Below are 22,749 nucleotides of genomic sequence, written 5' to 3' on the forward strand. Positions count from 1 at the left end.
AGCATGAATGTCTGTGTGTGTGAGCATGAATGTGTAAGTGGGTGAGATGATTGCATGTTAGAATGAATATGTACGTGTGTGTTAGTGAATTGGTGTGTGTACTTTGTGTAAGTAATTTTACATGTCTGCCTTGAAGGGGGGTAAGAGTCAAAGAAGGCACAGACAAGTTGTTTGGGGGCAATGATGGCACAGACCAGCTGTTGAAGTTGGGGTCCCTGGGGCAATTTTCGCAGTAGGGCCCTGTGGTTTCTAGTTACGCCCCTGATAAATGTATGTGTATGGTGTTAGCGTGTAGTTGTGCACTTATGTCATCAGACACCTGTTTTTGAAAAGGATATTGAGGCGCTTGTAAAGGTCCAGAGGCTGCTATAAAGTTAATAAGAGGAGTGGCGCACTTTAGCAATGAAGAAAGGATAAAGAAGTATTAGAGGGGATATATCATTGTACAAATACATACGGGGGGCAATACCAACCACTCTCGTGTGACCTCTTCATTAATAGGACGTTACAGAAAACAAGAGGTCATCCATTGAGACTTGAAGAAAGGAATTTTTGCTTAAAGCAGCAAAAAGGGTCCTTTACAGTAAAAGCAGTAAAGCTATAGAATCCACGCCCCATATTCTGAGCTCAAATTCAATAATTGCCTTCTATTACGGGCTTACTTAACGAATGAAATTACTTTAATTAGAGCTGATGGATCCAGTGAGAAATCAGATGATCATTTTGGAAACCAGAAAGTTTTTTTAACCCCTTTTTGAGGCACAATTGGAAATGGATTTAATGTGGGGGCTTTCGGCTTCTAAATTACCGTTATGGTCCATCTCCCCTAACAAGAATCATTAGGGCCCGTTCTATATTTCTTGGCGTAAAATGTAGCCGTATCGCTATAGCAACCGAGCGAATATTCCCACTGATTGTATTATTTCATTGGTTACCGTGGCGTAACCATTGGATCATTTCATTGGCTACTGTGGCTTTCAAGTCTCGAACAGGAATATTATTTTTTATGCAAAAATCTGGGGAGCTCCAGTTCTGATGTAGTTTTTGACGATTGTGTTTTTAAATACATTTTATTTGGGTACGAGAAAAAAAAAAAAAGAAAAGAAATTATAAAAAAAAAATAAAAAAATCTTGCGTTGCTTCTTTTTGGAGGCATAGAATAAAAGCGGAGCAGCAGTATCCTCCGACGGACACTCATAAATTAAGACATGCAAAGAAGTCGGATTTTATCCAAAGAGAAATAAATTGACATATCCATTAAAAAAAATAATAATAATAATTTCCCCTCCCCCGTTCAGCTCGTAAAAAACGGTTTGGATCCCGTGTGAATGATTTTATGCCTGGCGAGACTCGAGCTCTGAGTGAAGCGCTTCCCGCAGTCGGCGCACGAGAAGGGCTTCTCCCCCGTGTGGATCCGCTGATGGAGAACCAGGTAGGAGCCCCGGGTGAAGCTCTTGCCGCACTCGGAGCACGAGAAGGGCTTCTCCCCTTTGTGAGTCCTCTGGTGCCTCACCAGGTACGAGTTGTAGGTGAAGCACTTGCCGCACTCGGAGCACGAGTACGTCTTCTGCCCCGTGTGGCTCTTCTCGTGGATCACGAGGTTGGTCTTGTAAGAAAAGCACTCCCCGCAGTAGGAACACGCCAAGCCTTTGACCCTGTGGGTCTGGAGGTGCTTAAACAGCTCGGAGTTACTGGTGAAGAAGTCCGGGCACTCGGAGCAGTTGTACAACCGGAACGTGGTGTGGGTTTTTTTATGGGCTATCAAGGCCTTCAGTTTGCCGAAAGTCCGACCGCACTCGCTGCAGGTCATGAACGGGATGTTGCTCTCCATATTCTGCGTGGCGGTGGATTTTTTCCTCGCGCTCCTTACCCTGGCCGAGCGGACGATCGGCGCACCGCCCGCGGGGGGAATCACATCGGGGTCCGTACAGCGGGGTTCTCCGTGGGACGTCGGTTCCTCTTTAACTTGAACCGGTAAATAGCCCGCCGCTCTGTCTTCTATGGGTGCGTCGGGGGGGTGGCCCTCATCGCCCGCGTAGGTCTCCTCTTTGATCTGGAAAGGTGGGTACGCTGCTTCCGTTTGCTCCGTTGGTCCAGGGTCTGCACGGACCCCCAGGTGGCCCTCTTCGTAGGGTTCTTCTGCGATGTCGTTCGGAAACGTTTGTTCTGCCGAAGCCACGGCGCCTGTGATATCTCCGCCTTCGCAGGAGGAATCCCTTTTGATGTCCGTGTCTCTGACGTTATTCCCCTCCGAATCGCCACTAAAATTCCTCGGTTCCTTCGGCAGTTTCTGAACGACATTGAAGTATTTTGGTTGCTGGTAACATTTGACGTCACTCGTAGAGTTTACGCTCTCAGGAATAGAATGAGGATCATAAAGATGTTCCTGTGAAGGCCCTCTGTCTGATCCGTCACCTATATATAAAAAAAATAATATAAATAAATATATAATAAAAAAAATATATAAATATAATAAAAAAAAATATATATATATTTAACAAAAAAAATAAAAAATACATTTTAAAAAATACATTTTAATGAATCTATATGTTATTTATTTATGGGGCTACCTCTTCTGCCACAATGACTCAGGTTGTAGACAATGAAAAACCAGCCCAATGACCTCAAGCAGCATGGATTTCACTTCCCACCGCAGCTCCATCACAACATTAGTCGGCTAGAAACCTGAGTTAACACTCAGTGCTTGGTCTGCCTCTCGCTTTAGACTTCCAAAGGTTAAATTCCACCCCACTTGATGACGGCGGTCAACCTGATGAAGCCACGGTACGAGGCAAAACACATGGCGAATTAAGCCATTCGGGGAGTCATCTGCACAAAGTACCCAACCAGTAGTGTGCTGTACGGAGGCATAAGAAAGACAATGACCTCTCTGTACTAGAATAATATTTCGGGACCTTCCTGCACAGAATATTTTCCTCACCGGTTGAGCTGAAGGGCTGGAGATCCTTCATCGTGTTGTTCTCCTGTGGCTCATGGTGGCCTTCTGCCAACTCCCACTTCTACATAAATAAAGAGAAAACGGCATGAACCCGACCCACACGGCGGTACAAGCTCTACCCGGACACAACCTTTCTGCAGCTCTCACCTCTGCGGTCAGCAGCTGGATGATTGTGTTGGTCAGCTCCAGGATCTTCTGGCCGTTGTCCTTCTCACACATCAGCGAGGACGGCGGAGACGCTGTGGTGGGATTCCAGCTCCTACAGGATTCTTCAGACCCGTTGGGACTACTCTTGAGCGACAGATGCTCGCCGGACTTCTTCACAACCACACAGTCCTGTAGAAGAAGCCCAAAGTACGTTAAACATCCAAACCCCCCCCCCCAAAAAAAGCATTAAAACGTCCAGAACTCGTAGCCTTTCTGAGAAGGATCCAGAAAACATCTGGAAAGGTTGAGGGGTGCGACGTCACACAAATGGAGTGGTCGCTGATGACATCATTTGTAATATCTTTCCATGACCCTGCTATCCATACATGACCAGAATTCCAAAGACTCTACAAACAATAAAAGCTTTCTAGTTCTCGTGAGCCTGGGCATACAATCATGGCAGGCTTGCCGTGATCGCTTCTCCTCTCGCCAGCTACTAAAACCGATACTTGTCTTCTCACCTCTCCGGTCAGCAGATAGATGATCTCCAGAGTAATGTTCAAGATCCTCTTGGTCATCTGGTTCCTGCCCGTATCCATGGTCGCAGACGATCTGTAGACAGAAGTACGTTGAACGTCTTCTTCAAAGCCTAGCTTGAAACCATGAGCATATTTTTGACGATGGCCATGCTATGTGGCCCGTGTGACCCCCATTGCCTGGTTCCTCTGCAGCCTTATTGCCCCCCCAGGTCAAGACATCTGGTATACCCTTTGAGATCCAGTTTGGGTGCTCTTTTGGGGCGATAGAATATTCCAGTAGGGTCCGATCTGGTTTCCAGAAAACCTCATGGCAGAATCTTTTCTTTTTTAGTATTTTGAGGGGGGGGGCACTTACCATATGGAGATGCTGCAGCTTCAGCTTCCCACCTCCTCCATATCCCAGTAATTCTCGCCACTGATTGGCTGTTTAAGGCAGTCAATCAATGCCAGGAAAGCAATAGCTTTCAGATCAATGGCATCCCTTCCCATGCTTGCGCACAGGGGTCTCGTTAGGCACCCCACCCCCTCAAAAAGATTTAAAAGCCAGAGCTGGAGCTGATTGGCTGTTAGAATATGGTGCGTCCGGAGACCTGTTCGGCCAATCACATCTCCTGCTTGGCAAGAGGCTAGCGATGGGGAAAGGGGACAATTGCATATAGGGGGATTCTGCTATATATAGGGGGCAGCGTTTAAATTTAAAGGGACCTCTCGGGTATCATATGTATTAACGTGCATATGATTACTGGCGTGTTCCTCGCCCTTTAAAGCATGCTTACAAGTCAAGTGCTGGGGGTTATAATCTCGACAGTGATTGGCTAATGAGGACTTACCCCGAATAAAGAAATTATAAGAGGTGGTGAAGGAAGGGGGTCCTCAGGATGCCCAGACTGACAGTAACTATCCCTCCCTCGGCAATACAGAAGTAAAGGTTTCCATGGTGATTGGGACGCCTGTTATTCTTAATAAATCCGGGTAAACGTCTCATATCAATCCCATTCTTGCTTTCACATCGCAAAGATCCATCTCTACCGCCTGCAGGAGGGATAAAAGGGATTTCTGCCCTTATCCAGCATGGCCGCGAAGCACTTCCTGTATGATCTGATTCCGGCTTCCCGCGGTGGCGGAAGTAAGCTTTCCAGAGAGCGGTTATTTGCCCAGCGTCAACTACAACTCCCGTAAGCCTCTACGCCGCCGAGGCGGAAGCGTGACGTAAATTCGTGCGGCCAGCAGCTTGAGCGCGACGGAAAAAGAAAGGGAGACGTTCTTATTATTGCTGTGATGGTGTGAACGACAGCTGAGAGTGGAAGAGTATGTATAGTTATATTTATTCATATTATATATCTATCTATATATCTCTCTATCTATCTGTATACAATATATATATATAATGCACCCACATATATCTAGCTATATATTAATAACATAAATTAGATGTATTTTATGTATTATATATATTTATATATAATTTTTATATAATTTTTATATTATATAATTATAAATATTTATATTTAAAATATGAGAATATGCAACGTTACAATATAGTTAGGTGGAAGAGTATGTATAGCCATATATATCTATATAAATGAAGAAGTTAGATGTATTTATATTATATATATATTATATAATTTATATATATATATATATATATATACATATATATATATGTGTGTGTGTGTGTATATGACACAAATACATACATGAAATGTATTTAATGTTATATATAATATATATATATAATATATATATATAATATATATATATAATATATATATGAATATGAAAAGCTACAATATATATTGTAAAAATATTATAGAATACATGAGATGGCACACATATATAGCATGGCTACAATTGCATTTTTAAGAGATGGTGATAAATCAGAAAACACATTAATTTAAATTGAATATATATAATTTTATTTCTTTCTCCATCCTGTCCAGAAGTCCCGATGCCTACTTTAGGCTTTTCTTCGCGACCTTTCAGTCGTGTCCCGTGGAGATGAGTTTCATCAAATTATTTGTGTCTTTTTAGGTGTGGGGATCACAAGAAGCTTCACAAGAACGCGGTGATGGAGACCCACCAGCGCCTCGGCTCACCGGGTAAGAGGTTCCGTCACGTTTATTTATATATACCCTACCGTTTAAAAGTTTGGGGTCACTGAGCTGTTTTCATGGAAAACAACTAAATTTCTGGCTGAAACATAATTGCAAAAAGGGTTTATAACCATCAATTATCCTTTTTAAACTTAAACTTGGATCAGCGAACACAACGTGCCATTGGGACATAGGAGTGATGGGAGTGATAAAGGGCCATTGGGACACAGGAGTGATGGGAGTGATAAAGGGCCATTGGGACACAGGAGTGATGGGGGCGATAAAGGGCCATTGGGACACAGGAGTGATGGGAGTGATAAAGGGCCATTGGAACACAGGAGTGATGGGAGTGATAAAGGGCCATTGAAACACAGGAGTGATGGGAGTGATAAAGGGCCATTGGGACACAGGAGTGATGGGAGTGATAACGTTTACTGTTTGTTTCCAACAGAGGACCTCGTCTCCAGAGCTGAAGACGGACGTCGCCGGTCAGAGAGGGAGACGGACTTTGCTGCGTTAACAGAACCTCAGCACACGGGACCCGTGATCATCAAGGAAGAACTGCTATCGGACGAAGATGATATCACGCGGATCGTCTGCACGTCTGTCAAGGAGGAATCCTTCTCGGATGAGGATGAGGAAGCCGCAGGCTGTATAGTGAGTACACGGACATCTGACGTTAAGGAGGAACCCGTCTCGCACGATGGGGGGGATCAAACGGACCCTGATCTTTCTTCACAGGAAGATTATATCGGCGCCCATATTAAAGAGGAGGAGGACACCTGCGACGAAGAGGACGTTACCGACACCGACAGCTACGCGCCGACAGAATATCCTTTTGTTCGTATCAAGGAGGAACCGACTTCGTGTGACGAAGGAGACGTAACGGACACGGATGTGTACGCGCCTGCAGGAGATACCAACACAGAGTATACGCCTGCGAAGGAGGAGTCAGACGCGGAGATAGAATACACGTCCGTCCTTATAAAAGAGGAATCGTTCTCGAGCGACGAAGACGACGGTAGCGATACGGCCCCGGAGCACGCAGAGGATGACTTTGACCACGGGGGCTTCAGGATCTGGAAGTGCGCCAAGTGCGAGAAACTTTTTAACAGTAAAGCCGATTACAGGGCCCACCAGAAGACGCACAGCACGGAGACGTTCGAATGCCCCGAGTGCCACAAGTGCTTCACCAACAGGACGGCCGTCACGCGGCACCAGAGAATTCACAAGGAGCAGAAGCAGGCGTGTCCGGACTGCGGGAAGTACTTCGCGTCCAAAGCCAGCCTCTCGGTGCACTACAGGACGCACACGGGCGAGAAGCCGTTCTCCTGCTCCGACTGCGGCAAAAGCTTCGCCAACCAGGCCCACCTCAGCAGGCATCAGCGGATTCACACCGGCGAGAGGCCCTTCCCCTGCCCCGTCTGCGGCAAGTACTTCACCAACCAGTCCCACCTCATCAGGCACCAGAGGAGTCACACGGGGGAGAAGCCGTTCTCCTGCTCTGTTTGCTCCAAGCGGTTTATCGACAAATCCAGCCTGGCCACCCATCAGAGGGTCCACACGGGCGAGAAGCCCTACTCGTGCTTCGATTGCGGAAAGTGCTTCACCAGCAGGTCGAGCTTCATTTCCCACCAGAGGAACCATAAAGGCGAGAAGCCGTTCTCCTGCTCGACCTGCGAGAAGCGCTTCACCAACCACCCCGACCTCATCAAGCACCAAAGGACTCACACGAGGGTGAAGCCCTTCTCCTGCTCCCAGTGTAAGAAGTGTTTCACCCAGAGCTCGCACCTGGCCCGGCATCAGAGGAGCCACACGGGGGAGAAGCCGTTCTCCTGCGCGGTCTGCGGGAAGCACTTCAGCTTAAACGAGAACCTGGTCACGCACCAACGGATCCACACGGGGGTGAAGCCGTTCTCCTGCTCCGAGTGCGGCAAAGCCTTCTCCAGCAAGTCCAACTTTCTCACCCATCAGAGGAGCCACACGGGAGAGAAGCCCTTCCCGTGCTCGGTGTGCGGGAAAGGCTTCACCAACCAGTCGGACCTCCTCAAGCACCAGCGGATCCACACGAAGGAGAAGCCGTTCTCGTGCTCCGAGTGCGGGAAGCGCTTCACCCAGAGCTCGCATCTGGTGAGGCACCAAATGAGCCACTCGGGCGAGAGACCCTTTTCCTGCTCCGAGTGCGGCAAGTGTTTCACCATTAAGTCCAACTACCTCCGGCACCAGAGGAGCCACACGGGGGAGAAGCCGTTCTCGTGCTCAGTGTGCGGGAAGTGCTTCACTGTTAAAACCAATCTTGTCCATCATCAGCTGAGTCACGGGGGGGAATAAACAATTGTTCTGCACTTGATAATGGACGATTTCAATGCATTAAAGTGGCTCTTTTACTCCTTAATGGCGTTTATGGATTAAAATAAGCAATATGTACGTATTAGACGCCCTCCTTCTGTGTACAACGTGGAAGCAGCCGTCATAACATCCCCAGAACTTCCTGTTCTGGGGATCTGCATGATTATTCCTCCCCTGTTAAGTTGCTGATTGTTGCTGTTTGGTTCATGCAGCTTTTATAAGGTAGGGGGTAAAGGATAATAGGGAGAGCTTCTTCAGAATAAACTGATTAGACCTACTGTATTTGATTGATTATAAGACAAGGACCCCCCTCTGAAAAGTCATCTTATAAAAACGTCCTTGTCTTATAATCGCCGTCTGAGCCCAGGGACGTGTTACTTACACTCCGATTCGCTCTCTCTTTCGCTCAATCTCTCTCCCTACCTCCTCTGCCGCCATTCGCTTCTGTGTTGCCTTTTCCTCAGCTCCGTTTCACTTGCCTCTTCTTCTGTCTTCTTTCTTCGCCTCTCCCCGATGCTTCCCAAAAAGGGTGGAGCCTTCGCACACACCCTCTCCCCCCATTGGAGGAAGGGCAGAGAGCCTGTGCCCGTGGTGCGCACCATGGCTCCACAAAAAGTACTCCTAAGAGGCCATAATATTGCAGACAGGTTCATGGAGAAAAAGAGCTGCAGAAACGCTTCTCTTTCTCCACGACTCTGTCTGCAGGTCGTCTTATAATTGAATAAATACGATACCTGGCGCAGATCCCAGCTTCCCCGGTATAAAATAGTGCCTTATTATTGATCCGAATGTTTCCAAAACGATTATATATTAAACCCCCCCCCCCAGTTTTATGTAGTTATGTTAAAAACCTTCTATTAACCCTAATGTACATGGCTAATACGGTGGCTGAGGGGGGTCCAGGTGGAACGAGGTAAAAGTTTATTTGAGTATTGATCGGCGCCCGCCCCCCCCCAAAAAAAACAGGTTTTTATTGTGCAATACAGTCCAAAAAGGACAATCTTTGGTAAAGTCGATGCTCGTAAGCAAAGAACTATAATGAAGAGTAACCGTGCAGAACCCCCGCTCTGCCTGCGCACCCGCTGGTATTTTGTATGTTGGATAGAACAATAAACTGCTAGTCAAGTTCGCCTCTGGAATTCTTTGAATTTTGGCATAATTTCAGAACGTTGGGGCGTAATATCTGTCTGATAAACGTACCTTGAAATGATTAACCCCTTAACGACCCATACGGACGTACAGGTATTAACCTCATTGGAAAGGCGCACCAAGACGTCCCTTACGATGTACCTGGACGTCTCCCTGCCGCTCCACGACAGATCGGGCTGATCGTTGTAATGAGCCTCGCTGGAGCGCTGCGGGAAAGCCATATAAAGACTGTTCAGCTGCAGACATGGCTTCTGATTTGTCCTTTTCGTTGTCACCTGACAGGAAGTGGTTTATAAACTTCCTCTGTTCTTTTATTTGTTGCCCATTCAAAGAGTTTATTGGTACTGAACTTTGGTTGACCCGGACCACGTCTGATCCGTGTCCCCAACTTGGGACGACCCTGACCATGTCTGATCCGTGTCTCTGTGTACTGACCTTTGGCTTGACCCTGACCCAGTCTGATCTGCCTTCTTGTACCAACTTGACGCTCACCACAATTTGCTTTTCTCGTGTATTGACCCCACGCGTGATAATGACCACAACATATTTATTCCTGATGTTTCCTTCCTCTGGTAGCCGGACACAGCAGAGCCCCGCCGGCCGCGGAGTAAGTACCCTTATGCTCAACCTCAAAGGGGATAACCTACCACCAGGGCTAGGTACAGAGATTGTGGGTCCAACACATGTAAGAAGCCCATGATATCTTCTATGAAGAAAGGTCGCCACAGTACGACCTACTCCAGTAACTGTATCATTCACCAAAGGCGAGACTGAGATACATTGGTGGCAGCAAAGCAGTATGAGAAGGACTTGGTGTGTTTATCTAGTGATTACACAGTTACACACACACAGCCGCTCCTGAAGACACGTAAACACCAGATAGACATGTTTAAGGGCCCAAACACTGAAGATGCAGCTTGGGTACAGTATCCACTCCTAGTCGGAAGCAAGCTAGGCACCAGGCTCAAGTCTACATTGGAGCTCCTCTGGTCCTTTCTTTCAAACATGATAGATTTTGTTTCCATATCTTCTGCTGGTAAGGCCGGCTCTCCTGCCCATATGTCGGGAGGATGACACGTGACGGCAGCTGCAGGGGGGAGCGTGTCTTTGCCACGCACTGCCACTTCTGCACTTCAGCTTCAGGGACGAAATCCAGGGGGAGGTCTCTGGCTCGCGCACAAGCATTAACCCCTCCAATGCTGCAAGCGGGATGACACTGGAGGACCCTCGGCCCAACAGTGACCCCTGAGGGAGGGGTCATCCAGGTCATAAAGTAAAAAATATATATAAATATATATCTGTACATTTTTATTACATAACTGATAACTATCTGATCGCGATTGGTTAAATTTTAGGTCACCAATTATTGACCGGAGTCAAGATATTTGCCCATAAAATGGTATAGAACGAAGCCATATTTACTAGTTTTTTTTTTTTTTTTTTTACTTCTTAAAATTTTCTATATTTTCTAACGTAGCTATTTTTTTTTTATTTTTTCACCACGGCCTAGATGTGGGCAGGGATCTATGAAACCAGGTGATAAGGGTACAGGGGTCTCACCTTACCCCAAAAGTCATTTTACACGGTTAACATTTTTTTGCACAATTTTTGCTATATATTTTTACTTGTTTACAATATTCACACAAACATAGATTCTGCCTTGGAAATCGAACATCCCAAGTGCGTTATTTTACATTTATCAATGTGAAACCGCAGCTGCAACATTCTTGACAATCTTTTCCCCGATTTACTTAAATCTCTTGCCCTCATCAGCGGTCTTGACGGTCTAAAACGCTCCGTTTCACACGGCACTAGTTTTATTGTTAGGGTATGAGCGAGGTTTTTTTTTTCTGTACTTTAAGGAAACGGTACAAGATAATACTTTTTTTTTTTCCTTTAATATTTTACTTTCTATTTTGTAACATTTTTTAAAAAAAATATGAAAATATAATTTAACACATTGTAAAATATTTAAAAAAAATATTAAAAACTTTTTTCAACTATAAATGATAGGCGGGTGGCCCATTTTTGCAAAATGCGCGAGGGGGGGGTTCTGCAGAATCCCGCTAAAATGCATTTGCCCCTTTGCCCACCCCCTTCAGGCACTACATAAACTTGTCTCCAGTCAGATCCAGCTTTGGCCCTGCTGAACACCTGGATTCCCAAGGGAGCACTTCCCTGCCACCAATTGGCTGCATAAACCATCAATCAGACACAGGACATATTCCCAGCGATTTCATTGGATGTACTTACTGCCAGAAATTTTAGATCACGGTGATCAGGAAGCAGGGCCCTGCAGCCTTACGCGCTGATCACAGTGATCAGGAAGAAGGGCCCTGCAGATTACGCGCGGATCACAGTCATCAGGGCTCTGCAGCCTCACGCGCTGATCGTAGTGACCAGGAAGCAGGGCTCTGCAGCCTTACGCGCTGATCACAGTGACCAGGAAGCAGGGCTCTGCAGCCTTACGCGCTGATCACAGTCATCAGGGCTCTGCAGCCTCATGCGCTGATCACAGTCATCAGGAAGCAGGGCTCTGCAGCCTCACGCGCTGATCACAGTCATCAGGAAGCAGGGCTCTGCAGCCTTACACGCTGATCACAGGGATCAGAAAGCAGGGCTCTGCAGCCCTGGATGCTGATCGCAGTGATCAGGAAGCAGGGCTCTGCTTCCCTGATCTCACCTGGTGGCAACGACCGGGGTGACAGAGACCCGAATTGGTCTTCTATGAAACAAAAGGCCAAATTAAATAACGCCCCATTACATAAACGATATCGGCTCAGAGCAAGTAGTGGTTCATTTGGTTTCATGTGACATCATACTCATCTGTTCTATTTAATCACATGACGTGTGTGTCGCCTGCTAAAAACCTACCCCCAACAGCTCAGTTTAAACAGCTCAGATAAATTAGCCAGGGATGCTCCTTTACAGGTTATGACATCACTTTACATGGTACAACATTGGTTAACAGGAATGGAGTCTTGAACAACAATGAACAACTTTTAAAGAACCCAACTTTCAATAAGTTATAAATAGTCTGAGCGCACCAAACGCTCTTTTTATCTTGCCATTTTTACCATAAGTGGGTTTAAGATTCCCCTCTTTCCGTGTTTGAAGAACCCACGCAAACCATACATCTTTTTTTTTTTTTTTTTTTTCCGAAAAAATAGAGCTTTTATTTGAAACCATAGAACCATGCAAAAAAATTAAAAAATATATATTTTTGGGCAATTTTAATTAGAATTTCTTCTACACTCTAAGTGCTGATGAACAACGACCCAATTTACGTTCGGCAACATCCCCTGAATGCGGAAATACCCAACATACGTATTTTATGTTCTAGAGGGCCACCTCCATCCCTTACATAGTACCCTGTAGGGTTGTATTTTTTAATACTTCTGGCTTAAGAAGTTTGGGGGTAGTAAACGGGGACGGGATGGGGTTATAATCTTTACTATCTAGTGCTAGGACAACGGGATGTCAGGGCTTTAATTCATTCATTCATTCGTTCGTTCATTCATTCACTCTGCAATACGGAGAGAAATCCTTTCAGTGATATGCCAGTGATGTCATAATGACATATCTGAGCTCACTATTATTTTTTATATCCAGTTAATATTTCCTATTTTTGTTTCTAGATAATTGTCTCATAATCGAGCAACACGGTAAATGTACTCACAATGTATGCAGTACGGGTTCTATTGCCAATAAATCCAATACATTTTTTTAAAGAAATGTTAAAAAAATAAATCTAAAAATCCTAAAAAAAGGTAAAAGACTGTAAAATCATCACCAGGAATCCTTGTATACACACACACACACACACATATATATATATATATATATATATATATATATATATATATATATATATATATATATATATATATATATACACACACATATATACACATACACATATATAACCCATGTAATGCAATTTTATAAAAAAAATAAAAAAAAAACCCAGCACAAAATCCCAAATTTAGAAACTATACATGTATTCAAAAATGTTTAATTGTTGGATACTATTTTAAAAGAAATTCCAACCGTTATCGCGCCTTTTAGCTTTAAATGACTTGCGGCGGACGGCATCCGACTCAGAATCATGTGACCTTTTTAAGGAGGACGTTCTGATACCCGCCTATGGAGGACATCGTGGCAGAAGCCACCTAAAGCCCGTATATATAAAAATCTGCAAGCACGTCGTTTGGGTAACTATTGGAGATGCATAGAGAGGAGCGGAAATACTCGACGGGTGACGAGGAGCGGCGAGAGCTTCACCCCCCAATTTGACGACGTCGTCAAAAAAAAGTGCATTTTTAGGTTCGTGAAATACCTTATTTCCACCTAAACAATAGACAGGCAGGTTTTCTTAGCTGCTCTATTATTGGTGTCAGCCCTGTTCGCCTTGTCTCTAGTATGGATCAGGTCGTGTTTGCGCAGGTTGGACCTTTTCGTGAAGCCCTTGCCGCACACGGCGCACAGGTGCGGCCTCTCCCCCGTGTGGGTCTTTCGGTGCTTGGAGACGTCGGACTTGCACACGAAGCGCTTGCCGCAGTCGGGGCAGGCGTGCGGCTTCTCTCCCGTGTGAAGCATCTGGTGGCGCACGAGAAGCGACTTGAGGGTGAAGCTCTTGCCGCACTCGGCGCACGAGAAGGGCTTCTCGCCCGTGTGGGTCATCTGGTGCTTTAGGAGGGTCGAGTTGAGGGAGAAGGACTTTCCGCACTCGGAGCAGCCGTAGGGCTTCACCCCCTCGTGTATGAGCTGGTGCCGGACCAGGCTGGTTTTGACGGTGTAGCGGTTCCCGCACACCGAGCACGCGAACGGCTTGAGCCCGCTGTGCGTCCTTTGGTGGGCGACCAGATTGGCCCGGTAGTTGAAACACTTGCCGCACTGGGGGCAGGCGAACAGGTCGTTTCCGATGTGGCTGCGGTAATGTCTGACCAGGCTGGACTTGGAGGACAGCCGTTTCCCGCACTGGGTGCACGTCAGCTCCTTGGTCGTGTGGACCACCCGGTGCTTGATGAGGGCCAAGTCGGTGCCGAAACACTTCTGACACTCCGTGCAGGGAAACAGGACCTCCGCGGCGGACCCTCGTTGGTCGGCTGGCAATCTGAGGGTCCTGCTGCTTGGGCCCGCGCCTTTCGCCCACTTTTTGTAGCCCTTGGTAAAGATATATTCCGTAGGGGCATAGATGACCCCGTCTTTGATGTTCTCCTCGGACGCCTCGGAATCCACCATGATGTAAGCGGACTGCGTGTAAAGGTCGCTCCCCCTCTCGGGCGAGTCCGGCTCTTCCTTGATGTAAACGGTTATGAAGTCCGACCCCGCGTCGCCTTTCTCGTACGAGTCGGGCTCTTCCTTGGCCCGGACGGAGCTGCGCGACGCCGGCTCCTCCGCGACACAGACAGCAGTAGACGCCACCACCTCGCGCTCGGCGGGTTCGTAGACATCGCCGTCCGGGAAGTCGCTGCCGTCCGACGACAGAGACTCCTCCTTAATGTGAAAGTAATCCGCCGGCGTGTAAATCTCGTCGTCCGACAGATCTCCGGCTGCGCTCAAAGGCGACTCGCTCTCGGTTGGGTCAGGGACGCCTTTGGCCGGCGTACGTTCTTTGGGTGAGCGGATAACAGAGACCCTGGAACTTCCTCCTTCCCGACACCCAGAATCCTGCCTCTCGTTCCCGGCGTCTTTTAACTCCGTCTTGCCCGGCCCGTTACGAGGGGATCCTGGTTCTTTATCCCTTTCGTCTACGCATTTGGGGGAAGGATCTGGTTCTTCTGTGGCTCCACCACCTGAAAAAGAAGTATACTGTGAGTGGATTATAAGAAGCCCCCCAAACATTGTAAAAGGCTAGAATATAAGACTATGGGGGGGAACCTGTAGTGTGGGGGTGGTACTGGGGGCAGTAATGAATGGGGGGGGGTAATTTACTCCATATTCCATGTCTACAGAATCTCGTATACTCACCGGCCTATCAGTCTGTGGCTCAGAGGTGAGGAGCATATCTGAGGAACATGTCCCATGATGCTCAGTGAAACCTGAGGCAGCCTGAGGATCATGGGATATGTAGTCCGCAAAGATCTGCCCCTATTTCAACCAGAAGCTCCTCTCCACAACTTGCTATAGCAAGAGCAGAAGCGCCGATTCGGCAGAAATGCTATATTGGAAGGATCCGAGGTCTGAATGAAAGACGACCTCGATTGCAAGACAGGGTTATTTTGTTTTTAAGATTAAACATTAATTTGAAACAATAAAAAAATAAATACCTGCACCGTTTTTGTTTTTTTTTAAATGTATTTTATTTTTTTTATAAATGAGAAATGGGGGGGGGGGGGAACGCTTGGTTTGAGTGCACCTGCACCCAGTCTGGGTGCAGATGTCAACGGTCTCCGCGTGCTTCTTTCGGCAAGGAGCGCAACCCACCTCCTATGTGTTTCTGCGCCTTGTAACTACTAGGTCACGACAGGGGCCGGCAGCCTTTAATATTCTATTGGGGGGAGGGGTCAGAGCTTTTAGTCATCACAACTAATTAACTGTTCGTATGCTGCCTAGGATTTTCCCCACCTAATGTCCTCGGCGTCTGGTTATTCTCCATCCTCGCACGGAGCTCCTTCTTATTTAGAGGATCCCAATCCTCCTCCGAGACGTGAATTTCCACCGTGTCCGACTCACAGTTACCCTGAAAGAAAAAAACTAACTTTATTTGTCTGTTTTCCCAAAGCTGAGAATCCCACCATTTTAAAATCAGAAACGCAGGAACGGGGGGGTTGTCCATTATAATCACAAGAAATGGATCAGAAATCCAGCGCAGAGGGGGTTAATGATGTAAATGACTATTAATGGAACCTCTTCGAAGGTGTACAGAAGCCCTTTATCACTCCCATCACTCCTGTGTTCCAATGGCTCTTTATCACTGCCATCACTCCTGTGTTCCAATGCCCTTTATCACTCCCATCACTCCTGTGTCCCAATGGCCCTTTATCACTCCCATCACTCCTGTGTCCCAATGGCCCTTTATCACTCCCATCACTCCTGTGTTCCAATGGCCCTTCATCACTCCTGTGTCCCAATGGCACGTTGTGTTCGCTGATCCAAGTTTAAGTTTAAAAGGCTAATTGATGGTTAGAAACCCTTTTGTAATTATGTTACAGCCAGAAATGTCCTCGTTTTCCATGAAAACAGCTCAGTGACCCCAAACTTTTGGACGGGAGGGTATGTGAGACAGACTTAATGAAAACGCATTTGCAAGGGGGGGGGACACCACAAACATTTAAAGGGACCCCTCCACCGTATGCATTCACGCGCATTCACGGTTCTTGGATCTCTTTTACCTCCTCAGTCGGTTGGCCGTCCATCTTCGAGGCGCTTCTCGAGATTTTCCCGGGCGATCCAATCCTCTCCTTGTGAAGCTTCGTGGCCGCTGTCAGCTATGATCGGGTTCTTCGAACAATCTCCGCTCTGCAACAAGAAGGGCAGATTTGTTTTTTAGCATCCCTTATAAATAACCGAGATAAAAGGGAAAAGTTTAACCCAATACACGCCACTGTACAGCGACATGGAATACGATGGCGCCATATAATCAAGTCAGATTTTATTTCTTTAAATTATGAAAATATATATATTATGAATATACTGTAAGTATACATTTAATATATATATATATATATTCTAACAAATAAAATATATATTCCAATATACAAATAATATATTCTAATATACAAATAATATATTCTAATATACAAATATATATTTTCATATATATATATATATATATATATATATATATAAATAAAATATTAAATACATATTCTTTACAATACACAAATGAAATAAAGAATATATAAATATTGTATATATGAGTAATACATTATATATTATATATTTCCAACCCCCCTCACCCCATCGTTCTCCCGGCCATAATACTACATCATACGGTAAAACCCGTGTCACTTCCCCAGGCAGGCAGAGCATGTCTCCGGCAGGCTTCATTCATTCTACCCGCACGACACTCCCTTTACGGCCGCCAACCGCCCAAGCCAACGTACCCGCCCGCTGCCCGTTCTCCCGGTGCCCGGGCCCGTCCGCCCCCTCTCCCGGCTCTCCAGCCCAGCGTAACAATGAGAGTCGGCCCTCTTCCGCGAGGCGCGCGACTTTTACGTCACTCCTGGCAACTACGCTCGCGGAGGATCACGGGAGCGCATACAGGGAGCTTGCGTTACCACGGAGACGGAAAGTGGCTAGACAGTCTCAGAAAAATTGGGGTGGCGCGGCGGCCATGATGGATTAAGGCAACTGCCCCACCACCATCACCACCGTTAAAACTTACTAACTGATTGCGCTCCTGCTCCGGATCCGTAGTCGCCAGGGTAACAACGTCTGCCCAGGGGGCAGCTTTAGGTAGGGGGCGATGCTCGGATGTGTATAGGTTGGGGGGTATCAGGAGAGGGAGGGGTGAAACGTTCTGCAGAAGGGCAACAATGGCATGATTGAGTTTATATTAAAGAGATGTCACCTCTTATTCCCAGGTAGAGCTTCTGAAGAGATGGTCTGCGGTGCTGAGGTGGGTGTGAAAGATGAACTGCCCAGAGGGCCAATTTTGGTCATACCGGGTTTTTGCCCCAACCTCAGGGTGAAGGGGCAGATCCTGGGGGTCACACAGTCTGGAGCGGACTCCTTCCTATTCTCCCCCCGCCCGCTGTGATCATATAGAAGACTCCCAGTCGGTGCTTTTGCTCCCAGTGTGTTAAGGTTGACATCGCTGCTTGAATGCAGGTGACTCAATTGAATGTATCTATAAATAACAAGTCGAGGTTTCCATGACGACCGGTATTGGAGCCATTTGGGTGACACGTTTGCCGGGTCTCCACGTAGAATCTTCACGGCGGGCTATTAAAGGGTTAATAATTCAGGAGTCTCCGGGTCAGCGCATCTAGAAAGTTCCTAGGTCTGCTTCCCGTTTAGTGGTGTGGGGGCGTAAAATAACTTTATTAGTCCAAACAAAGTCTCCCGTCCTGAAATTCTGCCCGTGAGTTGATCACGATCCAATGAGATTAGGTTCTCTTTTTGTTTTTTCAGGGTTGACGCACAGAAAATCCATCGCTTGAACCCCAGAGTCCATCCTCTGAGCGTCTTAAGGCTGCCAACATGGCCGACGTCAAGAAGCAGATTAACGAGGAGATCTTGAATCTCACCCTGGAGATTATCTACCTGTTGACCGGAGAGGTGAGGGATTGAGATGTCCGTTTGATTTCGTCGCAAGATCCACATTCAGGACAGGTTGCAACGAAAAAGGATCCTTTACCGCAAGGCCAGTAAAGATGTGGAATCCGCTGCCTTCAGTGGTTGTCCAATCACAGTCAGTAGATGCCTTCAAGTATGGGCGATCTTTAAGCAAAGAAGAATATACAGGGACATAACGGGTTACAAGGACAGGGTAAGCTTGTTGATCCACCATTTGTGGACAGGAAGGAGCCCCCCCCACCCCTTTTTAAGGTTTTGCCTTCTTCTGGGTCAACAGCGAGGTGGACCTTGATGGACTTCTGTCTGTTTTCAGCGTATGTTATGTGTTTGGAGCCATATTGTCATATTCATGTCTTCCACTGTATAGGATTATACATTTGTTAAGAAGAGCGGAGAGAGCATCGCGCACGTTGGGTCATGCAGGAGTCTTCCATTTAAGAAGGGCCGCCAGCATCCCGCCAAGGTTCCTCCACCTCAACCACCGATACGCGAGAGAGACAACGACAAGAAGATCCTGGAGCTGACCAACAAGATCATCCAGCTGCTGACCGGAGAGGTGAGAGAGCCGCCGGGAACGGGGGTCATCGTCCGGTGGAAAGGATGTGTCGGAGTAACCTCTGTGTTGCTGTCTCCGTCAGGTTCCTATAAGGTGTGAGGACGTGGCCGTCTATTTCTCCGTGGAGGAGTGGGAGTACGTAGAAGGACACCAGGATCTTTACCGGGAGGTCATATTGAAGAGGCACGTGCCCCCCGACCCCACGGGTAAGATTATATCAGATTTCACTGCGGTGTAAAATATGTACATTACAGTTAAGGTGTTACTTGGACCAAGTTCTCCATTTTGTATTTTTTTTTTTCACGCTAAATAATCCCGTGTAACTTTGTCGACAGATCAACTTCCTGTTCCTTGGTTCTGCAAAGATTATTCCCCCCCGTTAAATTATCTCTCCCCTGTTACGAAGATGCTGATTGGTTTTATGGACCTTGAAAAGGGGGGTGGGGTAGAAGAAAGAGAACTTCTGGACAGGAAATTGATTGGATAATGCTAGGTCTGCCACCGATCACGGTTTCCCCGAGTAAAGTAACCCACCGGGCGCCAAGGGTAGTTTTAACTCGTGAATTTGGTTATGCTAGTTGTGAAGGCCACAGTATCCTTTAAAGAGGGGGGGTTGAAGATGGATAAAATCTCCGGGACACATAGGATTTGACGGCCAGGGGCCGATTGGACAGCTTTTGGACAGACTCAGACAGGCAGGAACACGCTGGATTGCGTAACATGCACGGTGTGAGCAGCTGGAAAGAAAGCTGTGGGTAAGGTAAGGAGGGTGAGAGAAGATGAGTGCGTTGAGTTTGTGTGCATGGATCTGAGTGTGAGAGTGTTTATGAGTTTGAGTACGTGTAAGTGTGTGTGTGTGTATGAATGTTTTGGAATACTTACATGTAAGTGTGTATCAGCATGAGTGTGTGTAAGCGAGTGTGTAAGTGTACAGTGTGTGAATATGTGTGCCAGATTGTATGTCAGTTACTGGGAGGGGGGGCACGATATGTGTGCCTGCCCTCCCCTGCTGACAGCAGACACAAACCTTTCGCCCCATTTAGTCTGCCTTAGTTACAAAACTTTTAAGTAAAAATACTGGTTTTATCCATTTATGGTGCTCTTAAGTAAATAAAATGAACAAGTAAATAAATAAAAGCGTCTGTAGAACCCCCCACCCCCCGCTGTAAAATGAGTGCCGATTTGGTTTTCCAGTCACCTCCACGTTTTAAAAGAAAAGGAAAAAAAAAAGTGACATTTCAGCCAAAACTAATGAAAGTTCACTTCTTACCACTAGATGACTCGCCGGCCAGGAACGCACCCGACGGATCTCATCACCCTGCTCCTTCTCCAGCGAAGGAGAAACCGCGCGAAGACCCCCGAAGAGAAACGCGGCGAGACATTCACAAACCAAAGAAGAGCCATGGCCGATCCAAGAGCAAAGGCAGCAAGGAGTTCTGGCCTTCCGAAGACCGAAATCTCGCAGCCACCAGCGTCGCTCCATGCTTGGAGCATCTCCTGGCGGACTATACGGCCACGGCGGACATTTATACCCCCACAAAGCCCACCCCAGTGGACTACACGCCAAATACAACTGCCTACGTCAACCTGGAATCGGTCTTGTGTAAAGAGGAAGACGCCAGAGACGCTTACAGAGAAGACATGGAGGAAAGGTACCGATATCATCCAATCGAGGTGCCTGCATCATGGGAGGAAGTCAATTTCATAGACGCGTCTTTCTTTATTAAGGAGGAGTTTGAGTCGCAAGTAGCGACCAGCCAATGGGACGGACGTATCGGGACGCCCGGGAACCAAACGAGGGCAGCCAATCCATTTTACCATTTTAAGTGCAGCGAGTGCGGCAAAGAATTCTCTAAAAAATGCTCTTTGGTGTCCCACAAACTGAGACACATCGTCGAGAGGATGTACGAGTGTTCCGATTGCCGGCGGTATTTTCACTTGAGTCGGACGCTGGACGACGGGGTTAAGGCGGCGTGTTCCTTGTGCGCGATACATTTCTCCCGCGAGTCCGACCTCCTCGCGCACTACAGGCATCACGTCGGCAAGGAGCTGATCCCGTGCGCCGCGTGTAAAAGGAAGTTCAAGAAGGAGTACGACCTCGTTTCGCAAGGGAAGGTCGCGTCGGTGAAGAAGTGGTTCTCGTGTTCTGATTGCGGGAAGTCCTTCCCCCATCGTTCCCAGCTGGTCATACACCAGAGGATACACACGGGCGAGAAGCCGTTCGTCTGTTCAGAATGCGGCAGATGCTTCGGCAAGAAGGGAAACCTTGTCAGGCATCAGACCATCCATTCCGAGGAGAGTAGGTTTTTGCCTCCGGAATACGAGGAACGTTTCTCGCGTAAATCAGGGCCCGTTGGTAGGCAGCGAGGGAGTCGCACCCGAAAGAAAGCTTTCCCGTGTCCCGAATGCGGCAAGTGTTTCCCGCACATGTCTATCCTCATCTCGCACCAGCGCATACACACAGGGGAGAAACCGTTCGTATGTTCCGAGTGCGGCAAATGTTTCAACCAAAAAGGAAATCTGGTTAGACATCGGATGATTCACACAGGAGAGAACAGAGCCTTGTGTTCGGGGGGCGGGCGACGTTTTGTCGAGAAGCCGAGGCGTGTTACGCACCGGAGGAGCCAGGGGGCCAAGGAGCCGTTCCAGTGCTCCGAATGCGGCAAGTCTTTCCGCCATAGCTTCCTCCTCACCGCGCATCGGCGCATACACACGGGAGAGAGGCCCTTCGCATGCGCCGAGTGCGGCAAGTGTTTTAACCAGAAGGGAAATCTGATTAGGCACCGGATGATTCATTCGGGAGAGAAGAAGTTCTCGTGCTCCGAGTGCGGCCAGCGCTTTCCTGACAAATCGAAACTATTTCGGCACAAGAGGAGTCACGCAGGAGAGAAACCACTCTCGTGTTCCGAGTGCGGGAAGTACTTTCCCTATAATTCCCTCCTCGTCGCCCACCAGAGGATACACACCGGGGAGAAGCCGTACTCGTGCTCTGAATGCGGCAAGTGCTTCAGAATTAAATATAAACTTGACCATCACAAGAGGGTTCACCGGGAGGAGAAACCGTTCCCGTGTCTCGAATGCGGCCGGTGTTTTACGGAGAAGTCGCGTCTAATCGCGCATCAGAGGACCCACGAGGGGGAGAAAAACCATTCGCCCGCTCCGAACGCGGGAAATGTTTCAGAGCGGAATCGGCTCTTGATAAACACCAGAGGGCTCATGCGGGAATAAAAATCGACGCCAGATAAACCTCAGATGATCCATACAAAAGAAAAAGTCAACAGAAAATTATAAAAAATGTAAAAATTTCTCAATGTTTTATTATTATTATTATTTTTTGTACCTTTTTTTTAAGTTATTATTACCAATCACATAATTAAATAAAAGCAACTGCACGTAATTGGCCAAAAATTGTAACTTTTGGAGTCTGGTATTGATAAAATGTAAAGAGCGGATATATGCAAAAAAATATCAATTACTAAAACGGTATCAAATTGCCTTCTGTTTACTTACTGATACAACTGGTACCTGGTATATAGGTGGGTATTATGCAGTAGCCTAAAGAAATAATATTAATGGATATGAGATGCATGGACCCAAATTACGTTACGTAGCCACCATCAGATGTGTCCAAGTGCCACTGGCGCATTTGCGTTTATTGTGCATGTATTGGCCGCTTGTGCATGATAGGAGTGTGAATACTATATATATATA

The 22,749-nt window shown here is 47.0% G+C and overlaps 2 protein-coding genes across 2 annotated transcripts; one reads left to right on the forward strand and one right to left on the reverse strand.

Annotated features, from left to right (window-relative positions):
- Positions 1-1,209: 1,209 nt before the first annotated feature.
- Positions 1,210-4,773, reverse strand: LOC128469290 (gastrula zinc finger protein XlCGF48.2-like). Its single transcript, XM_053451110.1, has 5 exons — positions 4,476-4,773; positions 3,628-3,718; positions 3,107-3,295; positions 2,942-3,020; positions 1,210-2,415 (listed from the first exon to the last, which is right to left on the reverse strand). Exons 2-5 carry the CDS (start codon positions 3,703-3,705, stop codon positions 1,295-1,297), a joined length of 1,467 nt encoding a protein of 488 aa, XP_053307085.1. The 5' UTR covers positions 3,706-3,718; positions 4,476-4,773; the 3' UTR covers positions 1,210-1,294.
- On the forward strand, positions 4,717-22,341 carry LOC128469291 (uncharacterized). The gene is made up of 9 exons (XM_053451111.1): positions 4,717-4,820; positions 5,677-5,744; positions 6,190-8,065; positions 13,683-13,824; positions 13,932-14,844; positions 18,331-18,464; positions 18,850-19,038; positions 19,121-19,244; positions 20,315-22,341. The coding sequence occupies exons 1-9, from the start codon at positions 4,717-4,719 to the stop codon at positions 22,264-22,266; spliced, it is 5,502 nt and encodes a 1,833-aa protein (XP_053307086.1). The 3' UTR covers positions 22,267-22,341.
- The last annotated feature ends 408 nt before the right edge of the window (positions 22,342-22,749 follow it).

The sequence above is a fragment of the Spea bombifrons genome, chromosome 11 (assembly GCF_027358695.1).
Source record: "Spea bombifrons isolate aSpeBom1 chromosome 11, aSpeBom1.2.pri, whole genome shotgun sequence".
NCBI classification, from domain to species: Eukaryota; Metazoa; Chordata; class Amphibia; order Anura; family Pelobatidae; genus Spea; species Spea bombifrons.

What these genes read in the sequence shown, in the direction of transcription:
- LOC128469290 (XM_053451110.1), bottom strand. Translation starts at nt 3,705, where the DNA reads ATGGATACGGGCAGGAACCAGATGACCAAGAGGATCTTGAACATTACT. An exon ending in TCCAGCTGCTGACCGCAGAG is followed by an intron (nt 3,021 to 3,106) that starts GTGAGAGCTGCA and finishes TTATTTATGTAG; the next exon opens with AAGTGGGAGTTGGCAGAAGG. An exon ending in CCAGCCCTTCAGCTCAACCG is followed by an intron (nt 2,416 to 2,941) that starts GTGAGGAAAATA and finishes TTTTATATATAG; the next exon opens with GTGACGGATCAGACAGAGGG.
- LOC128469291 (XM_053451111.1), top strand. Translation starts at nt 4,717, where the DNA reads ATGGCCGCGAAGCACTTCCTGTATGATCTGATTCCGGCTTCCCGCGGT. An exon ending in AGGCGTGCGGCTTCTCTCCC is followed by an intron (nt 13,825 to 13,931) that starts GTGTGAAGCATC and finishes CTGGTGCTTTAG; the next exon opens with GAGGGTCGAGTTGAGGGAGA. An exon ending in CAGGGACGCCTTTGGCCGGC is followed by an intron (nt 14,845 to 18,330) that starts GTACGTTCTTTG and finishes GTTGACGCACAG; the next exon opens with AAAATCCATCGCTTGAACCC.